Source organism: Oncorhynchus keta, chromosome 9 (genome assembly GCF_023373465.1).
Source record: "Oncorhynchus keta strain PuntledgeMale-10-30-2019 chromosome 9, Oket_V2, whole genome shotgun sequence".
Taxonomy (NCBI): Eukaryota; Metazoa; Chordata; class Actinopteri; order Salmoniformes; family Salmonidae; genus Oncorhynchus; species Oncorhynchus keta.
The window spans coordinates 16,309,444-16,333,182 of record NC_068429.1 but is presented as its reverse complement, the minus strand read 5'-3'; the positions used below and the strand labels follow the sequence as shown (position 1 = coordinate 16,333,182).

Sequence of the window (23,739 nt, the reverse complement as noted above, 5' to 3'; positions counted from 1 at the left end):
AATGGATTATATTTGATAGGCTTCCATTAAACAACACCCTATGTGTTCTGTTAGACCAGGAACTCTTTATCCACATTATAGCAGGGGGGGTAAAGCCATAACACATACATTTTTCCAGCAGCAGACTATGATCGATAATGTCAAAAGCTGCACTGAAATCTAACAGCCCCCACAATTTTATCATCAATTTCTCTCAGCCAATCATTAGTCATTTGTGTAAGTGCTGTGCTCGTCGAGTGTCCTTCCCTATAAGCGTGCTGAACGTCTGTTGTCAATTTGTTTACTGTGAAATAGCATGGTCCCAAAAATAATCCAGAAGTTTACTAAGGGTTGGTAACAGGCTGAGTGGTTGGCTATTTGAGCCAGTAAATGTGGCTTACCATTCTTGGGTAGCGGAATGACTAACTTCCCTCCAGGCCTGAGGGCACACACTTTCTAGTAGGCTTAAATTGGTGATGTGGCAAATAGGAGTGGCAATATCATCTGTTATTATACTCAGTAATTTTCCATCCAGATTGTCAGACCCCGGTGGCTTGTCATTGTTGATAGACAACAATAATTTTTTCACCTCTTCCACACTGACTTTACAGAATTCAAAAGTACAATTCTTATCTTTCATAATTTGGTAATACTTATAATCTGATATACTTGGATGTGTAGTGTCTGTGTTTGTTGCTGGCATGTCACCCCTAAGTTTGCTTATCTTGCCAATGAAAAAAATCATTGAAGTAGTTGGCAATATCAGTGGGCTTTGATGAATGAGCTGATTCAATGAACGATGGAGCCGAGTTGGATTTTCCCCCGAAGATTTCATTTAAGGTGCCCGTAGCTTTTTACTATCATTCTTTATATAATTGATCTTTGTTTCATAGTATAGTTTATATTTATTTAGTTTAGTCACGCTATTTCTTAAATTTGCAGCACATTTTCCAATCAGTTGGGCTGCCAGACCTATTTGACATACCCTTTATCTCATCCCTCTCAACCTTACAATCTTTCAATTCCTCATCAATCCAATGGGATTTAACAGTCATGTTCTTAATGGGTGTTTGCTTATTAGTAACGGGAATAAGCAATTTCATAAATGTGTAAAGTGCTGCTTCTGGTTGCTCCTCATTGTGTCATGTATTGTTGTCTCTACCTTCTTGCCCTTTGTTCTGTTGTCTGTACCATGTTTTGTGCTACTACCATGTTGTGTTGCTACTACCATGTTGTGTTGCTACTACCATGTTTTGTGCTACTACCATGTTGTGTTGCTACAAAGTTGTTGTTATGTTGCTACCATGCTGTGTTGTCATGTGCTGCTGCCTTGCTATGTTGTAGTCTTAGGTCTCTCTTTATGTAGTGTTGTCTCTCTTGTTGTGATGTGTGTTTTGTCCTACATTTATATTGCATGTATTTATTTATTTTAATCCCAGGCCCCGTCCCCGCAGAAAGCTTTTTGGTTGGCCGTCATTGTAATTAAGAATTTTAACTGACTTTAACTGACTTGCCTGGTTAAATTAAGGTTAAATAAAATTACACACCACAGACCAGGAAACATTCTTTACATCATCAACATATGAATCACTACAAACATGCGTGTCCTGTGTGTGTGTTTCTGTATATTACCTGTGGATCTCCTGGCGGCTGTAGTGCAGTGTGTCCTGGAGGTGTGTGTGTTCCAGGATGCTCCTGTCCAGGCGGTCCTGAAGACGTGTGTGTTCCTGTCTCAGGACCTCACACTCCTTCCTGCTCTGCTCCAGCTTGGCCGTCCGTCTGGCCAGCGCCTCACGCAGCTTCTCGTTCTCCTTCTGCTTGTCTGGAGAGATCATAATAATATTTCAATAAAATATTAATAGGATAGACAACAAAATGGGCTATTATTCTCCCTCCAAACACACTAGTATGTGGGAAAAGCGGCTACTCATTTTTTTTTTTTTTTTACCTCTCGAACCCAGGTTGAGCTGCTCCTTCAGAGCCTGGTTCTGTCCCCAGAGGAACCGCAGCTCACTGGTCAGCTGGCCCTGCTCCTCCGTACCGTGGATGAAGATGTTGGTGGCTGCAAAGTTCATTATTGAGGAGGAAGTCAAACACAATATACTCCGTGTGTATCCATTGTATATCCATCTCAGCCAGTCAGTGTGACTCTATGCAAATATGAACATAGAGAGAGCGAGGTAGAGGTGTGTGTACCTGGGTCTCTCTCCACCTCACCCAGTCTTCTCTCCAGCTGTTCTCTGAGCCGGTCATTGTTGTAGATGGTCTCCTCCAGACGCTGTCTCAGGGCTCTGATCTCCAACAGGTGTTCTGCTAACAGGTCTGACAACAATGTCAGTCAAAATACACACACAGTTTTCTAACCTTGTGAGGACAAGATCCAATGAGCATACCATTAGGAACAACTACAGGCCTAAAATCCCCATTCAGACGTGACGATCACCACCCACTCCCGGCTCTGTACCTGGGTTCATGCTGCATAGCTGGGCAGTGTCCTGCTGTGAAGCTGGGTGTCCCTCTCCCCTCTGGTCCTCCCTGTTCTGTGGTGACCCCCCAGCCTGTCCCTGGCTCTGCCCCAGCCCCTCTCCCTGGGTGTGTAGTGGTGTGGAGATCCCCTGGACCAGGATAGAGCGGTGGAGGTCCAGCTCGCAGCGCAGCGTGGCGTTAAGCTCCTCGCTGCTCCTCAGCTGCTCCACCAGGCGCCCATTCTCCCTCTGCAGGCCCTGGAGCTGCCTGGCTCTCCATTTATGTCCAGAAACTACCCCAGGGCCAGACACACCCCCATCCTTAGCCACGCCCCCATCCTGCTGGGCTGCAGACTCTGGAGCCGACGTTGAGCTCCCGTTGGACTCTTTCATTCCTTGATGGATGAAGTATAGGATTAGAGGAAATTTGAACAAGTTGTTTACAACATTTTCATTGTGCGATGTAGCCTAAACATTTCTCAAACAAAATCCCAGAGAGAAAAAGTATAATGTCAGTCCACACAATATCCCTATGTACCCATGCATTCATCTTTGGTAGCATCAAGTGCCATTTTCCACCGTCCTCGAATTATGTCATTTGGTTCCACTTTCTCCTCCTTTACATCCATGGTATCAGAGTTGGCCTTGCTACCTACACTGACTGGCTAAATGACAGCTCTGATGGTTAGCCTAGCCTCTTCAAACTAATACTATAGAATGCTCCCTGTTAGCTTAGTCTCCATGCACAGCAAACTCGTCACCAAATGAGCCTCCGCTAAGTTAGCCTCGCCTATGAACACTTCGCCCAACACTCAGGAGCCCTATGAGTAAAAAACTGCAACACGCTAGCATCTGCAGTGCCGCAGGACTAAGCTAAAAGAGAGTTCTTCAGTAGCACTCCTCTCCTCTGTCCTCCCACAACCCATCATCTATCTTTGTAATATCCCTCGTTGTCCACACTCAAAGCGAAACACAATTTGAAGATTAAACCAGATAGATAGGTGGTACTACTAAATAATGCAGATTTAAGTGGAGAGAGAGGGGAGGGGATGGAGGCGGGAGAAAACAGTAATGGGTGTAACCAGACACCCGTACTGCCCTTGACTTGGCCCTCTTTGTCCTTTCGAAATCCCTGACTGGTCCACAATGGGCCTGAGTGGAAAATAAGTACCATTAGACTGACTGGGATTCAAAGGCAATCTCAACGCCACGGACCCGGCTGGGCCGCCAGAGGGGAACAATATCCATATTTAATGGAGAGCTAAAAGTTAATCCGGCACCAGCCCAGAATAGCTTAACACTGCACTACTCACATACCACACCTGGTTCGTATTCATTAGGCACCGAATGGAAGAAAACTATCTGAAACTGGAGGGACTAGTAGTGCTCATTTTCATTTTCCATTGCAACAAAGTTTTTAAATGTTTTCCATTGTGTACTGAATGAGACCCTGGCAAAAAACATAGAAGAAGGAGAGACTCGGGGACAGTGACCGGACCTGGGTGACATTCAAAGAGTGGCTTCTCTTTAGCATGGACTTTTCCCTGCTTCCCTGCACCCGATAGCAAGTCTCTGAACAACTGACAACTCTTGAAATTGTCAATTTCATACAACCTTGATGACAAACTGAAAACTGTCTGGGTTTTCAGCTATACGTGGCATAATACAACAGCATTAAGTTATTTTGTCTGTTCAGCATGTCATAACTAGTAGCTTGATGATCTCTTACCATGATAGGCCTGGTTGCCATGGAGTTTGCTACAGGCTGGCAGGGTGGGGCTGTTGTGGTAGGAGGCTGTGGCCTGGTTAGAGACCCTGTCCGACAGGTCTGAGTCTGAGCTGTGGTGGCTGCTAGGAGTTTGGCCTCGCAGCTGAATCTGTAGACTCTGGACCAGACGGGTCTTCTCCTGTAACTCTTTAGACAGCCTGACAGAGGAAATAAGAGAGAGAGCGGGTGAGTTACAGCAGGTTATAAGGCCACGGGGGGAGGCCGCTTCCACAGTCTGAAGTAGTCTGAAACAAAGTCCAAAATAGCGGGAAAAAAACACTTAAAAATCCGTCAGAAAGACGGGGGTGAATGCCGCAGAGAAAAGTGTTTCTTTCACATGACTGTAGATGTCTGTCGAGAGAACAGCTACAAGAACAGCAAACTCAGAAAAAAACACACAGAGGACCCAAAACACAACATACCAAGAGCAAAACGCCTACCATCTAGAAAGGGTCTATTTTGACAGGTTTCGAAACATTCCAAAATAAATTACCAGCTGAAGGAAGACATTTCGAAAGAGTCATGAGTCAAGAAGAGTTCAGAGCAAACTCATGCTTCCAACCTCGCAGAATCTCTCTTGGTGACCGGCCACTCACAAATGTAGCTGCTCCCTGGCACACTCGGCCAAACTCTGGTTCTGTTGGCCCAGAAAGCAGACCTGCTGCTGCAGCAGCTCCCTCTTGCCCTCTAGCTGCAGCCGCAAGTAGTCTATCCCCTGCTGCAGCCTGGTAGCGTCACTTTCGCCCTGGGTGCGCAGGTACTGCAACTCCTGATTGAGCACGGTGTGGCTGTCCAGTAATAATGTTAAGAGACAATATTCCTTTAAATGTTGACACAACCACACACTGTTGAGTAAGACAGCTGTAGGCCTATGGGTGTCCGTGAAATATGAGTGTTTTAAGCAGCTGTGGTAGAAGAAACGTTGGACTCTCTTGGGGAGGCAGGTAGCCTAGTGGTTAGAGTGTTGGACTAGTAACTGAAAGGTTGCAAGATGGAATCCCCGAGCTGAAGGTAAAAATCTGTCGTTCTGCCCCTGAACAACCCACTGTTCCTCGGCCGTTATTGAAAATAAGAATTTGTTCTTAACTGACTTGCCTAGTTAAATAAAGGTCAAATAAAAAAAATAACTGTCTAAGAAGGTCAATAGAACTTGGTTGGCTGGAAAACATACATCTCACATAAAAAGTTAGTGATGGAGGGTTTTTGTGTGGTACAGGAGGAAGGGAGACACACACACACACACACACACACACACACACCTTTGCGCCAGCTCCAGTGCTGCCCCGTCCTCGTTATCCAGTTGAGCGTCTCCTAGAGACAGGGAGAGGGATGGTGAAAGGCTTGTCTCTTTCAGTCTATCACACCTCACTCTTCTATTTCAGTCCCCTCCTAACCTCTTCAGGTAGACTATGTGCTGTGTCCTTATGGTGATTACACCCCCCCATGATATCTAAATGATAGTTTTAGCTAAATAGTGTTCATTTACAAACAATGGGAGTAAAACAAGCTCATATTTTTGGTTCTGATGGGGTACGACAGTTAAACTAAGCTCATGAGCCAGTTCTAAGTTATATTCTTCAACAATCAATGTGTAAATATAATTACATTTTTAAAAATGTATGTAGCACTAGCAATTGCAGATTGCTTCTTTAAAATAGCTTTGTTTATTTAACTAACACAGCTGCTATTCAGAAGCCACCTTACACTTGACAACATTTTGGACCGTCCGTTAGGGCTGGGCGGTTTGGGTTTTTACTTTACCTTCTATACCGGTATTTGAATGTTTGGTTTGTTAAACGTGATATGCCAAGTGTAATGTCCATTTGTATAGTTTACTTGGCTCCTGGAGTCATCTTGCGCCGCTCCTTCTCTCCGTGCCACTTTCCACACAGACCTAGCCATGCCCCCTTTCACACTTGCGTTCAGTCTGCATGGTCAATGCAGCACATGCAACAATGCTGTTTTCACTTCGCTTCTTAATATAAATCCACTAGTGTTCTAGAATGACACTATCAGTTTTTGTCTTTTCTTAACTAAGTTGCCCTAAATCTTGTTAGCCTCTAATGCTAACAGCTAGCTAATAAATGTACTGAGTAAGAGCAAACGTAGCTAGCTAATACAGCCTGATAATACCAGTGATGGTGTGTAGACCATAAGGAATTTGAAATTATTTATACTTTTACTTTTAATACTTAAGCATATTTAAAACCAAATACTTTGTATTTTACTCTAGTTTTTTACTGGGTGACTTTCACTTTTACTTGAGTCATTTTCTATTAACATATCTTAACTTTTACTCAAGTACCGTAAAATATCAGCATAACGTTTTTTGTTGTTGTTTGTTTTTAAATACAGTGATATAATATTTTGCCCACATCGCCCAGCCCAGCCCTAACCTGTATTCTCGTGCTTGCCAAGCGGTGAGAGGCCTGTATTCTCGTGCTTGCCAAGCGGTGAGAGGCCTGTATTCTCGTGCTTGCCAAGTGGTGAGAGGCCTGTATTCTCGTGCTTGCCAAGTGGTGAGAGGCCTGTATTCTCGTGCTTGCCAAGTGGTGAGAGGCCTGTATTCTCGTGCTTGCCAAGCGGTGAGAGGCCTGTATTCTCGTGCTTGCCAAGCGGTGAGAGGCCTGTATTCTCGTGCTTGCCAAGTGGTGAGAGGCCTGTATTCTCGTGCTTGCCAAGTGGTGAGAGGCCTGTATTCTCGTGCTTGCCAAGTGGTGAGAGGCCTGTATTCTCGTGCTTGCCAAGTGGTGAGAGGCCTGTATTCTCGTGCTTGCCAAGTGGTGAGAGGCCTGTATTCTCGTGCTTGCCAAGTGGTGAGAGGCCTGTATTCTCGTGCTTGCCAAGTGGTGAGAGGCCTGTATTATCGTGCTTGCCAAGTGGTGAGAGGCCTGTATTCTCGTGCTTGCCAAGTGGTGAGAGGCCTGTGTGTGGGGTTTCTGGTATTGGATGATGTGTGGTTTGGCTAGAACGTTTATTACACTACAAAAGTAGTGCAACTTTGATATTTCATTTTAGGAAAATGAGACCCTCACAGATGTTCGCAATCCCAACATCGCATCTCTGCATTGGTGAGTAAGTTATGAAAGTATATACAATTTCAGAATGGGTAGGTGAATGGAGCAGAACAGTCTCAATAGACTCCATTCTGTAGAGGCCATATGCTCTTTAAGAGTCCTTAGTACATGTTTGTATAGCTGCTTTTAAAATTTTATTACTATCATCAATGTCTACATACAATCTTTGTTGTGCTTACCTTTCTCCAGCCGGCCCTCTAGCCTCTCCAGGACGCCCAGGCTCTTGTCCAGCTGCTCTCGGAACACCTCTCCCACGTAGTAGTCCACGTCGCTGGCCTGTAGCAGCTCCTCGAAGGCCTGCGACAGCTCCTCCAGCTGCATCCGATGAAGTGCCCCCAGGCCCCGGCTCTCCTGGATCTGACGACGCAGCTGGGACAGTTCCCTCGCCTGCGACTGGACCAGGGAGTCGATCCTATAGAGAACAGATGAGATTATTAAAAATACTTTTTAACCAAACAGAGAGGTTTAGTGGTGATGACAATAGCGAAATTTCTAAACAAATACACTGCAGAGCTGACCCCACAAATTAGACCCCAGGGCTCTTTGGTTAAATGAAGGTGAAAAAAATAAAATAAAAAATAAACCTAAACAGACATTAATTTGGGTCCATAATAATACAATGAAATACAGAGGAAACTGAAGAGTCATTCAGAGTTAAACTTTTTACCCTGTAAAAAAAACATCCGTAGTACTTTATAATGAAGAAAGTTAAGAAACAACTACTTAGCAACCTGGCAGGTGAGGCTGATCGACTCCGCTGCTGGGCCTGCAACAGCTGCTCGCTCATACTCCTGTTCACGCTCCTCTCCCTCTCCAGCTCCATGCTCATACTCTTCATCTTCTCCTTCGTCACCTCCCCCTCTCCCTCCAGGCTCCTCTCCTCCTTCCCACCCTCTTCCCCCCTCTCGGAGCCCGTGTGACCTCCCGTGGCAGTGTGGGAGTCAGATGTGGCGGTCAACAGTTCACTGGACAGGGAGGCGCGGCGGCGTAGCATGGTCTGCAGGTGGAGGATGACCTGGTGTTGGCTCTCTTGCTGGGTCTTCAGCTCCCTCACCTGGGCCTGGAGCTGGGCTGGGTCTTCACACAGACCGTAGGAGTCAAACGTCTGGAGGCTCTTCAGACTCACCTAGTGAGAGATGAGGGATGGGGAGGAGAAAGAGAGATAGAACAAGAAAGCACAAAAGTGAGGGAGGATAAAGAGAAAGCACAAAGGTGAGGGATTAAGAGAGACAATACAATCAAACCAAAACACAGGACGAGGACAATGTCCAATAAGGGTGGCAGTACCTTGGGGGAGCTGAGAGTGGGGGAGCTGGGGTAGGAGGCACTGGAGGCCGTGTCAAGGTTCTCTGTGGAGGAGAACGAGGGCTCCTCCTGGTCCTGCTTCAGCAGGCAGGGTAGGCTGCTGTTAGCACTGCCAGGGACAAGCTGCATATCTGGAGGGATCATCGCCAACCACACACACAAAAGGATCAAACAGGGGTCTATAGTATATACCTAAAACAAGCAAGTCTGACGAAGATGGTACAATGTGAGAGAGGGTCGGTTTTGTGCTGATGTTTTACAGTTGACCGTGGTCAAATAAGGAGGAGTTAGTGTCCCATTGAGCAAACCATTCCAGAGTACAACAACCAGAGTGCACACATGCAGGAGAGAGACAGGCAGCGAGAGACAGACAGGCAGAGACACAGGTGTGCTGTACAAGTCAGTGCCCTGGTTAAACCACATAGGAGAAGGTGTGACTATCAGACCCATACAACACAGTGGTGTTACCACCACAATGTTCCAGCCCAGTGTTCATTCCCCATGCAGTCTTTAGGGCTGAGTCTCAATAGTCTAAAGTTGCTTCCTCTCCTTTTCTCCTTACCTCTATCTGCACTGACCTGAAAACACAGGCTAGAGAAAAATGGCGGATGCCCGGGAGCTGCTTTCACCTGTCCAGTCCTTTTTATGTCAGAGCAGATGAAGGAGAGGAAAGGAAGCCACTTTAGACTATCGAGAACGCACCCGGACGATGTGTGACTATCAGACCAGAAAAGCACAGTGGTGTTATTATCAAACAGTCTTACAGCCCAGTGTTTTCATTCCTCATGCAGCAGACGCCACTCCACCACTGTGATTATTAGTGTCCACTCGACAGACAGACATGGTCGTCTACCTGTGCTACTGCTCTCCTCCCTATCCACCTCGGCCTCACTCTTGCCACTGGTTTCGTAACCCAGGTCTTGCAGGTCCACCTGCACGCCCTTGTCTTCCTGCTCCAGAGGGGGCGCTAGAGGCAACACCCAGGCAGGCAGGGATTAACAAGAGAAGGTTCAGATTCTCTCCCTTTCGGCTTGATCAGATGCCGAGGGTGTGATGTCATCATTGCATTTGGATTGTGTCGTCAAACGTTAACATTTGATGTAACAATTGAATCACACAGGCAGTAGTTTAATTCTACACAGAGCCAGTCACTGTCATTCATTGTCATGCTATGCAAAGCTCCCTTTAGTGCATCAATAACAGTAACGGAGAAGGCTTGGCTGTCATGCTCGACACACCAGTACATGCACTTCTTGCAATAGAGGTCTATGCGCATTTATAAAAACACAGCTCAGCAAAGTGCAGGTTGCACACATTCCTCTAAGAACGTATGTCAAGACAAACATTTTCAAACAAAAAGCTGATTCCAAATTCCTGACGTTGTGTTGTTCTGTCTAGATCTGTGCTTTAAATGAATCTTGAAAAACAAAGTAGCCAACAGATCCGGCTCGAAGGGCCATATAAGAAATAGTAGGAAGGTATGTCATTTTTAAATGTATGTATGAATCTTATCAACAATTTCACCTCAATTATTGTTCCCTTACCTCTCTGTGTTGCTACATGACTGGTCTTCTTGGAGGAGTTCTGCAGAGCTATGATGGACTGAGCCATGGCCAGCTTCTCCTCCAGGCTCTTACAGGCCCTCTTCCTCTCCTTCAAAGCCTTCTGAAGGCTTTCCAGCTGGGCCTGGACATCTTGTGGTGGTACCCAAGCTCCAGGCTCCACCGTCTTGGCTTCCCTCTCCCTGCGTCCCCTCTCCTCCTGCAGGTCGTAGAAGGCCTTCTGGAGGAGGCAGATGTTATGGTGGAGCTCTAAGGGAGAGGGGGTTTCAGCCCCAGGGGTGGTGTGTCGTGTGGGGTTCTCACTGGTCTGTTGGTGGGTGGGTTCAGTGGAGCCCAGGTCGTCCAATGCTTCTCTCTCCTGTAGAGTTCTCTGTAGTCTGTCTAGCTGATGTTGTAAGTCAGAGCTGGTTTGAGCTGCTCTGGTCGTGGTAGAGGTGCTAGTGCTCGTGTTGGTACAGTGAGCTGTGAGTGAGCCTATGGCCGACTCGGCTGCTCTGAGACACTCGGAGAGATGCTTGGCAACCTGCTCAGATCCTAGGCTGCTCTTCACATCGGACGCAAACTTGCTTCTTCCATGATGTTTTCCCCAACCTCTCTGTTCCTTTGTTTCATTCCCTCTCGGAATCTCATTCAGGTCTTCTTCTGGCTGCCTGCCGTAATTTCCCTCCAGGCCTGCGGGGGCAATGTTGGCAGTGCCCTGCTGTGCTGCGACAGCCTCCTCAGCTGACCTCAGCCTCTCCTGCAGCTCGACGTTCAGCCGGCTCTGCTCCCACAGCGCCTCCTGCAGGGAGTCCGCTTGCTGCTGCAGCTCCGCGTTGAGGCCCAGGGGGTACCCCGAAGGCCCTGGAACTGAGGTTTTCAGGACCAGAGGGTCAAGAGAAGCACTGACCTGCCGTAAGGCCGCCTCCAGCCTCGCGCACAGCTCCTGGGGGTCCAAATGACCGTCCAGGGCGTTGGCGGATGACGAGGTGCCGGGGAGTGAGGCAATGGCCACCTCGACCATGTTGAGGCACTCCACCAGCTGGGTATTGAGTCTCTCTTTCTCCTCAAGGGCTTTATGGAGCTCAATGCATTGTCTCTGGAGTTTGTACTCTGAACCAGAGCCTAGTACTCCACCCTGGCTGTTTCTGTCCAGATTGCAGGCTGTAAGATAAGTGATGGTGGACTCGGCGGCCTGCAGGGCTTCCATATAATGACAGTTGAGCCGGTCTTTCTCCCGGAGCTGGGCTTGAAGTTCGTCCCACTCGGCCATCTGCTCCTCCAGACGGTCTATCAGCTGCTCCTTGTCCTGGCACTCCTGGTGGAGGAGCTCCAACTGGGATAGGAGTTCGGCATCGGTGGGGGCCTGAGCTCGGAGGAACTCAGTCTCCAGGCCCTGTCTGATAGTCCCCCTAGTGGTGCTGCTATGGTTAGAGCCTGGGCTGCAGTGCTGGGTGGCTCTAGGAGAGCTGTGGGAGTCAGAGTCTGACGTTTGCTGGTCATGGTGGTCTTCCAGGCCTAGTTGATGTAGTACTTCTCTGAACATCTGAGAGGAGACCTCGTCTGACGCCTGGTTTACCGACTCCCTGCTGCCAGCAGTGTCTGTTTTGTTGTGTCTCACGGGGATGGGCAGGCGAGATTTGACACCAGCCTGCAATACAGAAACAAACAGCAGAGCAGGAATATTAAAATGTGTGCAAGTCTCCTCTTTACTTCATGTTTCTTTCTCATTTCAATGCCAGTACTTACCCCATGTCTTGCTATGCGATATGAATGTCCCTTGGCAGGCTGTGTGTGGCTGTTCCCCTGTGTGGCATGACCCTGTGCTTTCCCCCTCTCTTCTCCTTCAAGCAGTTTCTCTCTACCATGAGCTCCTCCCTCCTGCTCCAAACGCAGCCTCTCCATCTCCTGGGTCATCGTCATCATCATGCCCGGCTGACTATCCGACAGGGTCTCTACGTCCACCACCTCTTCAGTCCTCTCCAGCTGCTCCTTCAGCAACTGGATAATCTTGCGGTGACCTTTTGCCTCTGACCTCAGCCTCTCCAATGTCTTGCGGAGGTCGCCCTGTGCGTCGCCGATGTCGCCCAAGGTGTCGGCGCTCTCCTTGGACTCCTTGGATTTCTCCTCCTTTAATTGACCCCTCAGGTCCACATTCTCTGACCGCAACCTCTGTAGCTCCTCCCTAAACACACATAATTATTAGTGGAAAAGCACAATCGCTTTCCTCCTCCTCCTTATGAAAATGTATCCACCCCCCTTAAAGCACAGGAATTAGATAGAAGATGAAGGTGACTCACCTGAGGTGGTTGACTGATAAGGCCCCACAGTCAGACAGAAGAGAACAAAGCTGCTCCCAGTTTCTGTCCCTCTCCACCTCTCCCTGCTGGCTGCTCTGTGACTGGCTCTCACTGGTGGCTTTGGAAGACCAGGCAGGCCATATCCCTCTCTGGATCTGGGCCAGGGTATTGCTCACAGTCACATCAGCAGATTGGTGGCCGTCATTCAGCCTTCCATCTACCACCTGAAAGGGAATTTTTCAGTGTTTGAGAAGTACTGTACGTGGTATGGTGCACAATGCTCAATGTATACTTTCTCACGTCAAAATTCCAAGGAACTCCTCAGATTAGGAAAAACATACCCACAACACATATTTAATGTGCTCTAATTGCTATGGTTCTTTAGGATGCATAAAATAACTCAACATGTATTTTCCTTATCACCCATCTTTAATCAGCCCTGCCTACCTGTCCAAGGCCACTGTCCGTCTGGCTCCCTCTGTCCTGGCCAGAGTCACTGTGGACTCTGTCACTGTGCGGCGACTTTTTCTCCTGTCTCCGCTCTAGATGCTGCTATAGTAATGGGATGGGAGGCGTATGTGACACATGGCTTTGTAACGGAAAAAAAAATGCAATGAGGGAACAGAATTCATAAGACAACACGGCACCACAGCAAAGGCAGAATGGCGTGACAGCGACGTGTCTTAATGTGGCATGGGGTAAGAAAAGACTGTTTCATGGGACACATAAGAAAGAACAGGGACGGAGTTAGGAGGGGTGGAAAGAGATGGTAAATGCTGTATACTACAGAGACATAATGCATTAGTTAAGAGGTAAAACAGATATAGGATACAGTACTGCAGATGTAAAAGTGTTTGGTAAGGAGACAGAACAAACTAACATACATCAGTGAGGGTTCAGGGTCAAAGGTTAGATCAGTAAGAGGTTAGGGGGGAGGATTAGAATGAAGCTGTGCCCAGGGTTCTAAATTAAAATGTGCCACATGAAATGTAGGAGCACCAGAATATATTTATTGATTGAGATACAGCCTGTATTGGGCCTGGGTGCATTCTAGCTGCTTTTAAAGCACATATTGCCCTAGAAACTAATATGTAATGCTGTAAATATGTTTATTATATAAGCTAAAATGTTGATCCGAATACCGGTCAATGAATTTAGTCATTTGTGGAATATTAGATTTCTACAAAGCACTATTTTCCCATTGAGATGCATTACTTTGAACATTTTAAACAGTCTCTTTAAAAATGTCAGGTTTGTGATGAAGACATGCAAGAGATCTGTAGTTCATTCATTGCTGTGATCATTGATCTCCTGAAGAAGATATCCCCGTTCCTTTCCTTCTGTGTCAGCAGATGTTTGGATATACTGCTGAAGTTACCTGGTTATTAGCTAGTTAGTTAAAGGGCTAACATGCTTGAACAAAGTGTAAACAAATGATAGAGAGGCTCGACACGCAAGTACTTTTTGAACGGCCCACGAAATGGTTTTTGAATGTAAAATGTGATCCCAGCGTCCCACTGAAATGTGGGTGAGTAATTTTGATCTGGTTGGGCTAGAAGCCAGACGATTTCGCTGTAGTAAATGGTACAACCATGACGCTAATGAATCTGCACTCGTGTGTATCTCTTAGATTTTTTTCATAGTCGCACAGTGCTCTTAAAATGAAACTCATGGTCTCACAGCAAAATGTTTATTTGTTTCTCGCACTTTAAAGCTGTGTCCAGAGCATCAGGAAGCACTACTTCTGGTCTGCATTCAGTAGGTTTTTACATTCTGGAACGTTCAATTGAATGGAAACGGTGCTGTACTGAACAACCAGTAAAAAAATGGGTAGGGTTTGGGGAACGCTGTCAGTATGGCCCTTTAAATAAGTCACTCATTTCTTCAAGCCACACCTTGCCACACCCAGCAAATAGAAGCAAACATACGGGTCTGTTCAAGAAGGTGACTGTCAAATGGGTTGATTTGAAATTGGACATACCTCTTTCCCAGAGCTGCTTTGTGATAGATTGTGGTCTGAGCCCTCAGTCAATGAAAGCGTCCTCTGCAGGTCCTCATTCACAGCCATCAGTTTACTGACATAGTCCTGCAGCTCCATCACCTACAGGAGATACAATGACGTTAGCAACTCATCAGTAGTGATGTACACCTTGCATTAACCACTAGCATTGGATACTTAGAAACAATAAAAACTGTTTCCCTCCAGTTTAGCTCGTCGGCTCGATGCCAGAATAAAAATACATTATTTAAAGGAAAGAGGTATGATAATGTATAAATAAAATAACATTAAGTACGAATCAAATATGACATATGAAGTATAATGCAGTGAAGTAAAAGTTGACCTTCTGTCGGAGCTCCTCTACAGACAGATGGTCCAGGCCCTCCCCCTCTCCTACACAGATACTCATGTAGGACGTCTGGTCGGCCATGAAACTACCCAGGGTGTCAGCTGGAACAGAGGAGTTACTTACTACCAATATACAGACTGCACTTTAACTTCAGGTATGCGCCACTTTATATTTAAAAGGAACACTCATTTAAGTCTGTGACTGACTAACACCAAGGGTTGTGCACTCTAAAGAGACCCTGCATTTCAAGCTTCTCCTCGAGTTTCCCATCCCGGCTCTACTGTCCTTGTCAATGTGCTGAGACATCGTCAGGGCTTGTGATGATGCGATAGCACAGTATTCTGGTTCTCACCGGTGTCATTGGTGGCACCCACCCCTCCCCCGCGGTTCTTGATGACTCCGAGGCGGGCCTGCAGGGAGGCGTTCCAGCGCTGGGTGTCCTCCAGCTGATGCCTGACACTCTGCAGCTCCCTGGGGTCAACGTGGACCTGGCCCTCGCGCCCTGCAGAGACATGATTGGGTTAGAGAGACGGAGGACCAGGGTGTTCTTTAGGCACTAACGTAGCAGGCGTAAAAGAAAACGACTGAGCAGAGTTCCCACACCCAGTTTTAGGTGGAAAAGGAAGCAAGGTTGAATTAGCTGTATTCATGTAAACCGGATACATCCGGTAGTTGGCAACTCTGCTAAGGGTGTTTAGGTACCAAACGGAAGAATAAGGACTAAAACAGGCAGACTGCCTGGACTTTACAACATCTTAAAACATTTTTCTACGATGTGTGCTAATGAATACACCGCAGATGTTTTTACAATGTGTCCCATCTTAAAGCAATGTGAATGTTCTTGGTCCACTAAAAGTCCTATTTCTAACCATAACCAAGTCTTTATTTAACTGCAAAGAGTGACTGGCTGAAACCCACCAACCCATGATTCCTAGTTCGAGAGACCAAGACAAGATGAATAAAACACTATCTACTGAATCTACTCTCAGAAAGGTGGGGTGAAACACTTGAAAAAGTAAGAAATATGCTCACTGTTTGCTACTCCAAAATGTGATCTTTAGTAAAGCTTCGGTTCCTCTTGTATGTTGGGTCACCACACTTCATTTAAGATCACCTCTGGGAGCAACACACATTAGCTTCTGCCCTTTCCAGTTCCTATGTTACGTTTGGAAGTGTATATTTAGTTTGTGTTTATCAAGATCACATAATCGAGCATGAATAAAAACCTTATGCACAGGTGAACTATGCATAGAACAGAAATATCAACACTCAACAAACAGCCTGGGGTTTGGGTCACTGCATGTAGAGTTACATAAGGAAAGAGTCCATGGAATAACGCGTCAAGTGCACCCATGTTGTTTACATTCTATTATACACACAGGTTCATTCAAATCATTCTACATGCGGTACTGAATTCAACCACCTAGATTGGAATACTCAGTGAATATCTAACATTAGGAACACCTTCCTAATATTGAGTTGCACCCCTCCCTTTTGCCCTCAGAACATAGACTCTACAAGATGTCGGAGCGTTCCACAGGGATGCTGGCCCATGTTGACTCTGACGCTTCCCACATTTGTGTCAAGTTGCCTGGATGTCCTTTGGGTGGTGGACCATTCTTGATACACACAGAAAACTGTTGAGCGTGAAAAGCACAGCAGCGTTGCCGTTTTTGACACAAACCGGTCAACTGGTACCTACTAACATACCCTGTTCAAAGGCACTTAAATATTTGGTCTTGCCCATTCACCCTCTGAATGGCACACACACAATCCATGTCTAAAGGCTTGAACACCCTTCTTTAACCCGTCTCCTCCCCTTCATCTACACTGACTTAAAGTGGATTTAACATCAAGAAAAGGATCATCCAGGTGAAAAACCTGTATTTACCTGTTCAGTCTCATGGACAGAGCAGGTGTTCTAAATGTTTTGTACATTCAGTGTATGTACAAGTCACTCTTACAATGTATCCAATTTCAGTTTGTGTAGTTGTCGCTTTAGCTTTCTGTAACTTTATAGCAAGTACGGTCTGCATGTGTAGGTGCATATCATGTCATGATTGCAAGGTGTCCCAATATAATTTCCATTCTAGAATGCCCTTCTAGCCAATAAGAAATTATTCAACACTACTGTGGTATAAAATATAAATAATGGACAAAATAAAATGTTTCCTATACTGAACAAAAATATAAACGAAATAAGTAAAGTGTTGGTCCCATGTTTCATAAGCTGAAATAAAAGATCCCAGAAATGTTCCATATGCACAAAAAGCTTATTTATCTCAAATTGAGCACAAGTGTGTTTACATTGCTGTTAGTGAGCATTTCTCCTTTGCCAATATAATCCATCCATCTGACAGGTGTGGCATATCAAGAAGCTGATTAAACAGCATGACCATTGATTGCACTTTATATTTAACTAGGCATGTCAGTTAAGAACAAATTCTTATTTACAATAACGCCTAGGAACAGTGGGTTAACTGCCTTGTTCATGGGTAGAATGACAGATTTTTACCTTGTCAGCTTGGGGATTCGATCTAGCAGCCTTTCGGTTACTGAGCCAACGCTCTAACCACTAGGCTACCTGCCGCCCCGTATAAATATAAAGCCAATATAAAAGAGCAATTCCCTCTACCAAGCAGCATTGAATACGAGCCCAAGGCATCTTGCCTATATTTATATAGCTGGCTCTCTTTATAGGGGAGGAATGGTATGAACTGGAAGGCAGATGGGTGCACGCACATAAATAAATAAATCAGGTTCAGACAGTCACACCTATACAGAGCTCTCTCACTGGCACCTGGCCTCATCAATCAAGGTTCTATGTTGATATGTGTCCTAACACTGCAGCCACTGAAGCCTTGCACTACTAAACAGTGACATTCCATCACTCTATGTCGTTGAATTCAGTTCAGCATGTAGGGTGATTTTATCGACCTGTTTATGTTTTGTAAACAACTTGGGTAATATGCTTGAAACGAATGCACGCTTCTCAAGCAAGTGCACACTTTGGAAGAAGGGTAGAGAACAGGGAAGCAGCCACAGAGAGGTTTGCTCTGTAACTGCCCCAACCCTGTAGGCTGTAATTGAAACAGCTTACAGATGGCTTGATAAGAGTGTGTGGGTACTAACTGCTATGTTTCTAATAGAGCAGACATTGGATAAGTGACAATGATTTCATGCGATATGCGAGTGAAGTAATGCAACGAGACAGACAGATTTTTAATGGATAAACAAAATCAAAAGTAGAAGATAAGCAAATGAGTAAAGGTAAGCTGTAAGTGAGGAAGACAGACGGACAGAAACACATGCATTATGTTTTATTGTGCAGAGTAGCTCAACCAGGACAAAGGAAATGACTTTCCAGGTGAGAGGATGAGTTTATAGGAGGTGCCAGTGGGGACATTAACATATTAGAGAAAAAAAACATAGGCCATTGCGGTCTTGTTTTAGACATGCAGATGGAGAGGATGCTAATGATGAAGATGACAGTGAACAGAAGACAGCAAACAGATGAAAAAAATGACCAGGTGGACAGCAGGCGTGGCAACACCAGGCAGTGTTAGAACATGTAGCGACCAAACTGACCATGGTTGATAGCATGCATGTGTGTGCCTCTCTCTCTCTTTCTAAGATGGTACTTTAATAGGAAGTTATACTATGAATAAAATGTTAGTGTTGAACATTTTAAATAATATAGTTGGTCTCAACTTCCTCAACTCAATATAGACATTGTTCCTTCAGCTTCAGCCAGCTGTTTAGTTCAGGAAACAAAGGATCAGAACCCCCTCCTCCCTCTCATTCTTTCCTCCCTTGTCTCCCCCCTCCTCTGTGCCCTTCCTCTCTCTAGTCTCCCCCTCCTCTGTGCCCTTCCTCTCTCTAGTCTCCCCCTCCTCTGTGCCCTTCCTCTCTCTAGTCTCCCCCTCCTCTGTGCCCTTCCTCTCTCTAGTCTCCCCCTCCTCTGTGCCCTTCCTCTCTCTAGTCTCCCCCTCCTCTGTGCCCTTCCTCTCTCTAGTCTCCCCCTCCTCTGTGCCCTTCTTAGTTCCATCTCTCTAGTCTCCCCCTCCTCTTCTGTGTACTACTACTGCACCTTCTTTTGAGAGCTTGGTTCTGGCGAGCTCTCTTTCCAGGTCTTCTCTGAGCTCCTCGTTGCTCCGGATCCCTTCTTCCAGCTGCTGTCTGAGGAGTGTCACCGCTGTCAGCTCCATCTGGAGGGAGTGAAGACGCTGGGCACTGCAAAACACACAATGTATGAATTAATATTCCACATATACACACACAAGTAGACAAATCGAATTGTATGTGTCACATGCTTCGTAAACAGGTGTAGACTAACAGTGAAATTCTTACTTGTGGACCCTTCTCAACGATAGTTTTTTTTTTTTTTTATAATAGAAAAATAACAACATGAGGAATAAATGAGTGACACAATGAGTAACGATAACGTGGCTATGTACACGGTGTACCAGTAGACAATATCTGTCTATGGAGACACCGGGTTTTGCAACAACAAAAGAAACCCCTTTAAATGCCACACCAAACAAAGCATATAAAAAGGACTTTGGTAAGGCTATTTCAATTACATGGCAATATGTGGATTTAATCCAATCTGTAATAATCGTCCAGATACCTGTCCTGTTCTTTGACGGTGCGAACCAAGCTGGAGTAGAGCTGCTGCTCGGCCCTCAGGGCACGGTTCAAAGAGCGGTGCTCCACCTGCAGGTCAGCCAACAAGGGCAGGACCTGGGGAGGGAGGGGGGCACAGGTCAAAGGTCAGATGCCACTCAATCAGTTGCTATACAAGGGTCATATTCATTGTGCATGCAATGGGAGTCGTTTTAAAACGTTTCGAAATGGAAAATTAGTGATCGTTATTGGACAGGTCCAGGTAGTCCCGCCATGTGTCAGTCAGTTTTGGTGCCTAATGAACAGGACCCAGGTCACGGTGGGTTTATTCTCATGCTGGACTGTTTTTGACATGCAGACCAAAGAGTTTGCCTTTTTTAAATTGTGACTTTGTGTTGAACACTTTATTTTCACACAATTAAACCCGACATCACAAAAGGTTGTGACTTTATTGATTTTTGATGTAACACTCGACTATGGTACATTCAGACATGGCCATTCTTCTGAAGATAGATGGCACACTACAGCTCATAAATACGTTTCAGGCAGGGCTTGCTTTTGCGTGGTGCTACCTCTTGTTGGCTGTCACCACCGATGATGGTCCTCTCCCGCTGAGGGAGGCCAGGGAGCGAGTGCGCCACCCCGGCTTCAGCAGCCTGATCCTGGGGCTCCTTGGTCTGACTGTCCCCTCTCTGTCCCAGACGCTGGTGGAGGTCCTGTCAGCATATACAAAGCAGAGAGACTCTGACGTCAAACTAGTTATAGCAAATGAAAAAAGTGCCCTCGAAGGAGTTTTAAAAAATGAATGTATTGAAGTGAAAGTATTGCTCAGATGTGTTAATTTCCTTTTGGAATTTACAATGACTGCAATATATTATTTATAACTGAGCCATGCTCAAGAGGTAGTACAGGTGGTGATGGCCAAAATCAGTTCAAGGACAGCCAGGTTAACTCTGTGCAAGCTACCTATGAAACCAGATGGCACCAGGTAACCTCCTGAGTCTGCTTGAGTGCGTGTATATGAGTGTCTGTGTAGATTAGTAGCCGTGTGTGAGGAGACCACTGGCCATCCACTCACGTTTATAATCTCGTCCTTGGTCTCCAGGGTGGTGGTGAGGGAGTCTATGCTGGCCGCCTGGCCCTCGATACGCCCCTCCAGCTCAGACAACACTGACTGGAGATCAGCCAGGGACATCTGGAACACAGGAGAACAATGGGACACCCATGTCATCGGCGCCCGGGAAGCAGTTGTTGTTGGTGGTTAACTGCCTTGCTCAAGGGCAGAACGGCAGATTTTTTCCCCACCTTGCCGGCTCAGGGATTTGAATCAGCTGCAGTATGACTGTTCTCACCTTGAGCTCATTCTCCCTCTTCAGAGACTTGTTGAGAGCCTCAGTCTTCTGAGCCAACTCCTTCTTCAGGATGACCACTGTCTTCTTGATGAGAGGGACCTTCTCCATGCTGTCTTCGTTGTTGTTCCTCTTGGAGAGGTCACCTACAGAGGGAACAAAACCAGTAGAGGACATTAGTGGGGTCAGGGTGTTGGTGGACAAAGACAGTTTGTACTTCGGCCAACTGCGGTTTTGTTCATTGGTATGTCAAAATGTTCAGCACAGCTTGCAGCTTTAAGAGGTAAAGCCTCTCACCTTCCCTCTCCTCCAGTCTCTCCTGCAGCAACTGGATTGTCTGTCTGAGCTCCAGCACCTGGGACGGTGCAGGTTCCTTCTGCCTCAACTCAGCCAGGAACTGGTCCCTCTCCCGGCCGCGCTCCAGAAGTTTCTGGCAGAGGAAATCAAAAGCTAAACACACCGGCTCTCATAACCTTGCCATTAACTTTATTCAATGTTGTTCTACCAAGACAAATCAAGGATGGCCAATGTGCAGGTTTTGTTCAAGCCCAACATTAACAAAACTATATTTTTTTCCTTCTTTTTTTTCTTTTTTACTTGTGAGGTGCGTTAGAGCTGGGCAGGAGCAAAATGCTGCACATATTGTAGCCAGCCATGATTTAAATCCTAAACTATCAAAAACACAAAATAGTAGTGTACTCTGCACCTATCCAAATAACTCTGTCCAAACTCACAATGATGATGGATTCCTTCTCGGTCAGCAGGGCCCTGAGCTTGGCCATCTCCAGGTAACCCTCCTGTGTTGCAGTGGAACTAAGTTTCTCAGCGGAGGCCAGCTGCTGCTGCCGGGTACACAGCTGTCGCCTCAGCTCCTCGATCTCCTGGATGCGCTCAGACAGTGTCCTGTTATAGTGCTCCGCTGACTCCTGGAGGGAGAGAAAACATGAGATCATAAACACTAACACTAAGACAAATAGAATGCGAGTGTGGATGTTGTTAGACAGAGACTTTCTCATCACAATAAATCAACCAGTAAAAATGCCTCCAGTGTGCATGTGTGTACCTTGAGAAGCTGGTCCTTGCTGCCGATTGTGGCCAGCAGGCCCTCCACGGCGCTCTCGTTGTCCGCCACCAGCCTCTCACGGGCCTTGACCGCGTCCACCAGCATGGCCTCTGCCACCTTTAACCTCTGACCCATCTGCTCTGCAAGGTCACGGGCCTGAGACTGGGACTGGCTCAGCAGGGCACTTGCCATCGCCTACACACACAGACAGAGTCAGAGGAAGACCGAACAAAAGAAAAAGAGATTTGTTATTTGTCAATGTTTACTTATCCAACTTTATCCTTCTGGGATTAACCTCTTTTGCAAGATATACTAGGTCAATATTATATCAAATCAATATATCATTGAACGACAGCGTGTTTGGTGAATGATGTCACTGTTTTGTGAGTATTGATGCCTGTGTTAGAGTCTTTAAGTTCAGGTAATATTTTGTGAGTGTCAGCTAGTAATACATGGGATTTACTTTCTCCTTATGAGTCTTCCTACCTCCATGTCCTTGGTCTTGCCCTCCAGGGACAGCTGCAGCTGACTGATGATGGAGTCCTTCTCCCTGCAGGCTCGGTTCAGGTTGTCCTCCACATCCTGCTTGGCACGCTGCAAGTTCTTCATAGTGTTGGCAAGGTGCTGCAGCTCCACGTCCTTCTCCTTGATCAACGCGTCAAAACTCTGCAGGGAGCAATGGAGAGTGAGAGACCAACATGATGTTTACCCTAGCAGTCCTTGCAACAACTCCATATAGGAGGTAGTGTGTGACTTAATTCAATATGATATGCAGGGTTGGTGTCAATTCCATTTCAATTCAGTCAATTTAGTAAGTAAATTGAAAATTAAATTCTCCTCAATGAGGGAAATTGGAGGAGTTGACATTTTTGTTGACTAACTAAACTGACTGAATTGAAATGGAATTGACTCCAATGCTGGTGGGGTGATCATGGTCCCTTACGTTGATGGTGTCCTCATTGTGAGACAGCAGGTTGTTGAGTCTCTCCAGGTCCCTCTCCTTCTCCCTGAGTGACAGACGCAGCTGGTGGATCTCGTTGTCTTTCTCTTCTAGAGCTGAAAACTTCTCATCCAGCGCTTGCTGTGGAGGAGCCATACGGAATATTGAAATTAAAAGACCAAAGGCATACAATGTTCATCAGAGCGAGAGAGAAAGATCGACATCTTGTTCGTGACAATCTTCATTTTTAATGACGTTGTTCATTAAATCATTCCATTTCCAAAGTACACTTTGGCAATATGTACATTTTTACATCATGCCAATAAAGCAATTGATCTGAGAGAGAGCGAGAAATATTTTACATTTCAAACATTGATAGAAAGCCCACCTCCAGAGCCTTTTCTTTTTCTTTCAGTCGTTCTCGCAGCTTTGAAAGCATAGTGTCACTTTCCTCAGGACTTCTGCTCTGCTCCATGTCTCTCATCATGTTCATGTACTCCTGATAGAGGGAGAATAGAGAGAAGAGGCAGACAGAGAAAAGAGGGAAAAAAGCAACAGCAAGAGAAAGAACAAGATCGAATAGAGGGACAGAAAGAAAAAAAGAACAAACAGTTTTTCCCAGTTCCCGTGCTACATTTTTACATTTTAGTCATTTAGCAGACACCTCTTATCCAGTGACTTATAGTAGAGCGCATACATTTTCATATATACACACTACCGTTCAGAAGTTTGGGGTCACTTAAAAATGTCCTTGTTTTGAAAGAAAAGCACATTTTTTTACCATTAAAATACCATCAACTTGATCAGAAATACAGTGTAGAGATTGTTAATGTTGTAAATGATTCTTGTAGCTGAAAACTGCAGATTTTTTAATGGAATATGTACATAGGCGTACAGAGGCCCATTATCAGCAACCATCACTTCTGTGTTCCAATGGTACATTGTGTTAGCTAATCCAAGTTTAGCATTTTAAAAGGA

The 23,739-nt window shown here is 45.9% G+C and overlaps 1 protein-coding gene across 6 annotated transcripts in view; it reads right to left on the bottom strand.

Moving 5' to 3' along the window:
- The window catches only part of cdk5rap2 (CDK5 regulatory subunit associated protein 2), a 72,741-nt gene that overhangs the window by 16,952 nt on the left and 32,050 nt on the right, over positions 1-23,739 (bottom strand). For 4 of the 6 annotated variants that reach the window (XM_052525304.1, XM_052525302.1, XM_052525299.1 and 1 more), the window contains exons 14-41: positions 23,150-23,260; positions 22,765-22,902; positions 22,308-22,487; positions 21,822-22,016; positions 21,493-21,684; positions 21,056-21,188; positions 20,762-20,904; positions 20,488-20,604; positions 19,982-20,125; positions 19,414-19,526; positions 18,874-19,016; positions 15,136-15,285; positions 14,778-14,884; positions 14,417-14,536; positions 12,883-12,987; positions 12,436-12,659; positions 11,885-12,320; positions 10,139-11,786; positions 9,448-9,561; positions 8,577-8,725; positions 8,021-8,415; positions 7,469-7,701; positions 5,472-5,523; positions 4,174-4,370; positions 2,444-2,839; positions 2,176-2,301; positions 1,928-2,041; positions 1,612-1,801 (exon numbers count right to left, since the gene is read on the bottom strand). In XM_052525304.1, coding sequence (XP_052381264.1) covers positions 1,612-1,801; positions 1,928-2,041; positions 2,176-2,301; positions 2,444-2,839; positions 4,174-4,370; positions 5,472-5,523; positions 7,469-7,701; positions 8,021-8,415; positions 8,577-8,725; positions 9,448-9,561; positions 10,139-11,786; positions 11,885-12,320; positions 12,436-12,659; positions 12,883-12,987; positions 14,417-14,536; positions 14,778-14,884; positions 15,136-15,285; positions 18,874-19,016; positions 19,414-19,526; positions 19,982-20,125; positions 20,488-20,604; positions 20,762-20,904; positions 21,056-21,188; positions 21,493-21,684; positions 21,822-22,016; positions 22,308-22,487; positions 22,765-22,902; positions 23,150-23,260 — 6,365 coding nt within the window. The remainder of the gene's footprint in view (positions 1-1,611; positions 1,802-1,927; positions 2,042-2,175; positions 2,302-2,443; positions 2,840-4,173; positions 4,371-5,471; positions 5,524-7,468; positions 7,702-8,020; positions 8,416-8,576; positions 8,726-9,447; positions 9,562-10,138; positions 11,787-11,884; positions 12,321-12,435; positions 12,660-12,882; positions 12,988-14,416; positions 14,537-14,777; positions 14,885-15,135; positions 15,286-18,873; positions 19,017-19,413; positions 19,527-19,981; positions 20,126-20,487; positions 20,605-20,761; positions 20,905-21,055; positions 21,189-21,492; positions 21,685-21,821; positions 22,017-22,307; positions 22,488-22,764; positions 22,903-23,149; positions 23,261-23,739) is intronic. The other 2 variants (XM_052525300.1, XM_052525303.1) reach the window with 2 other exon arrangements.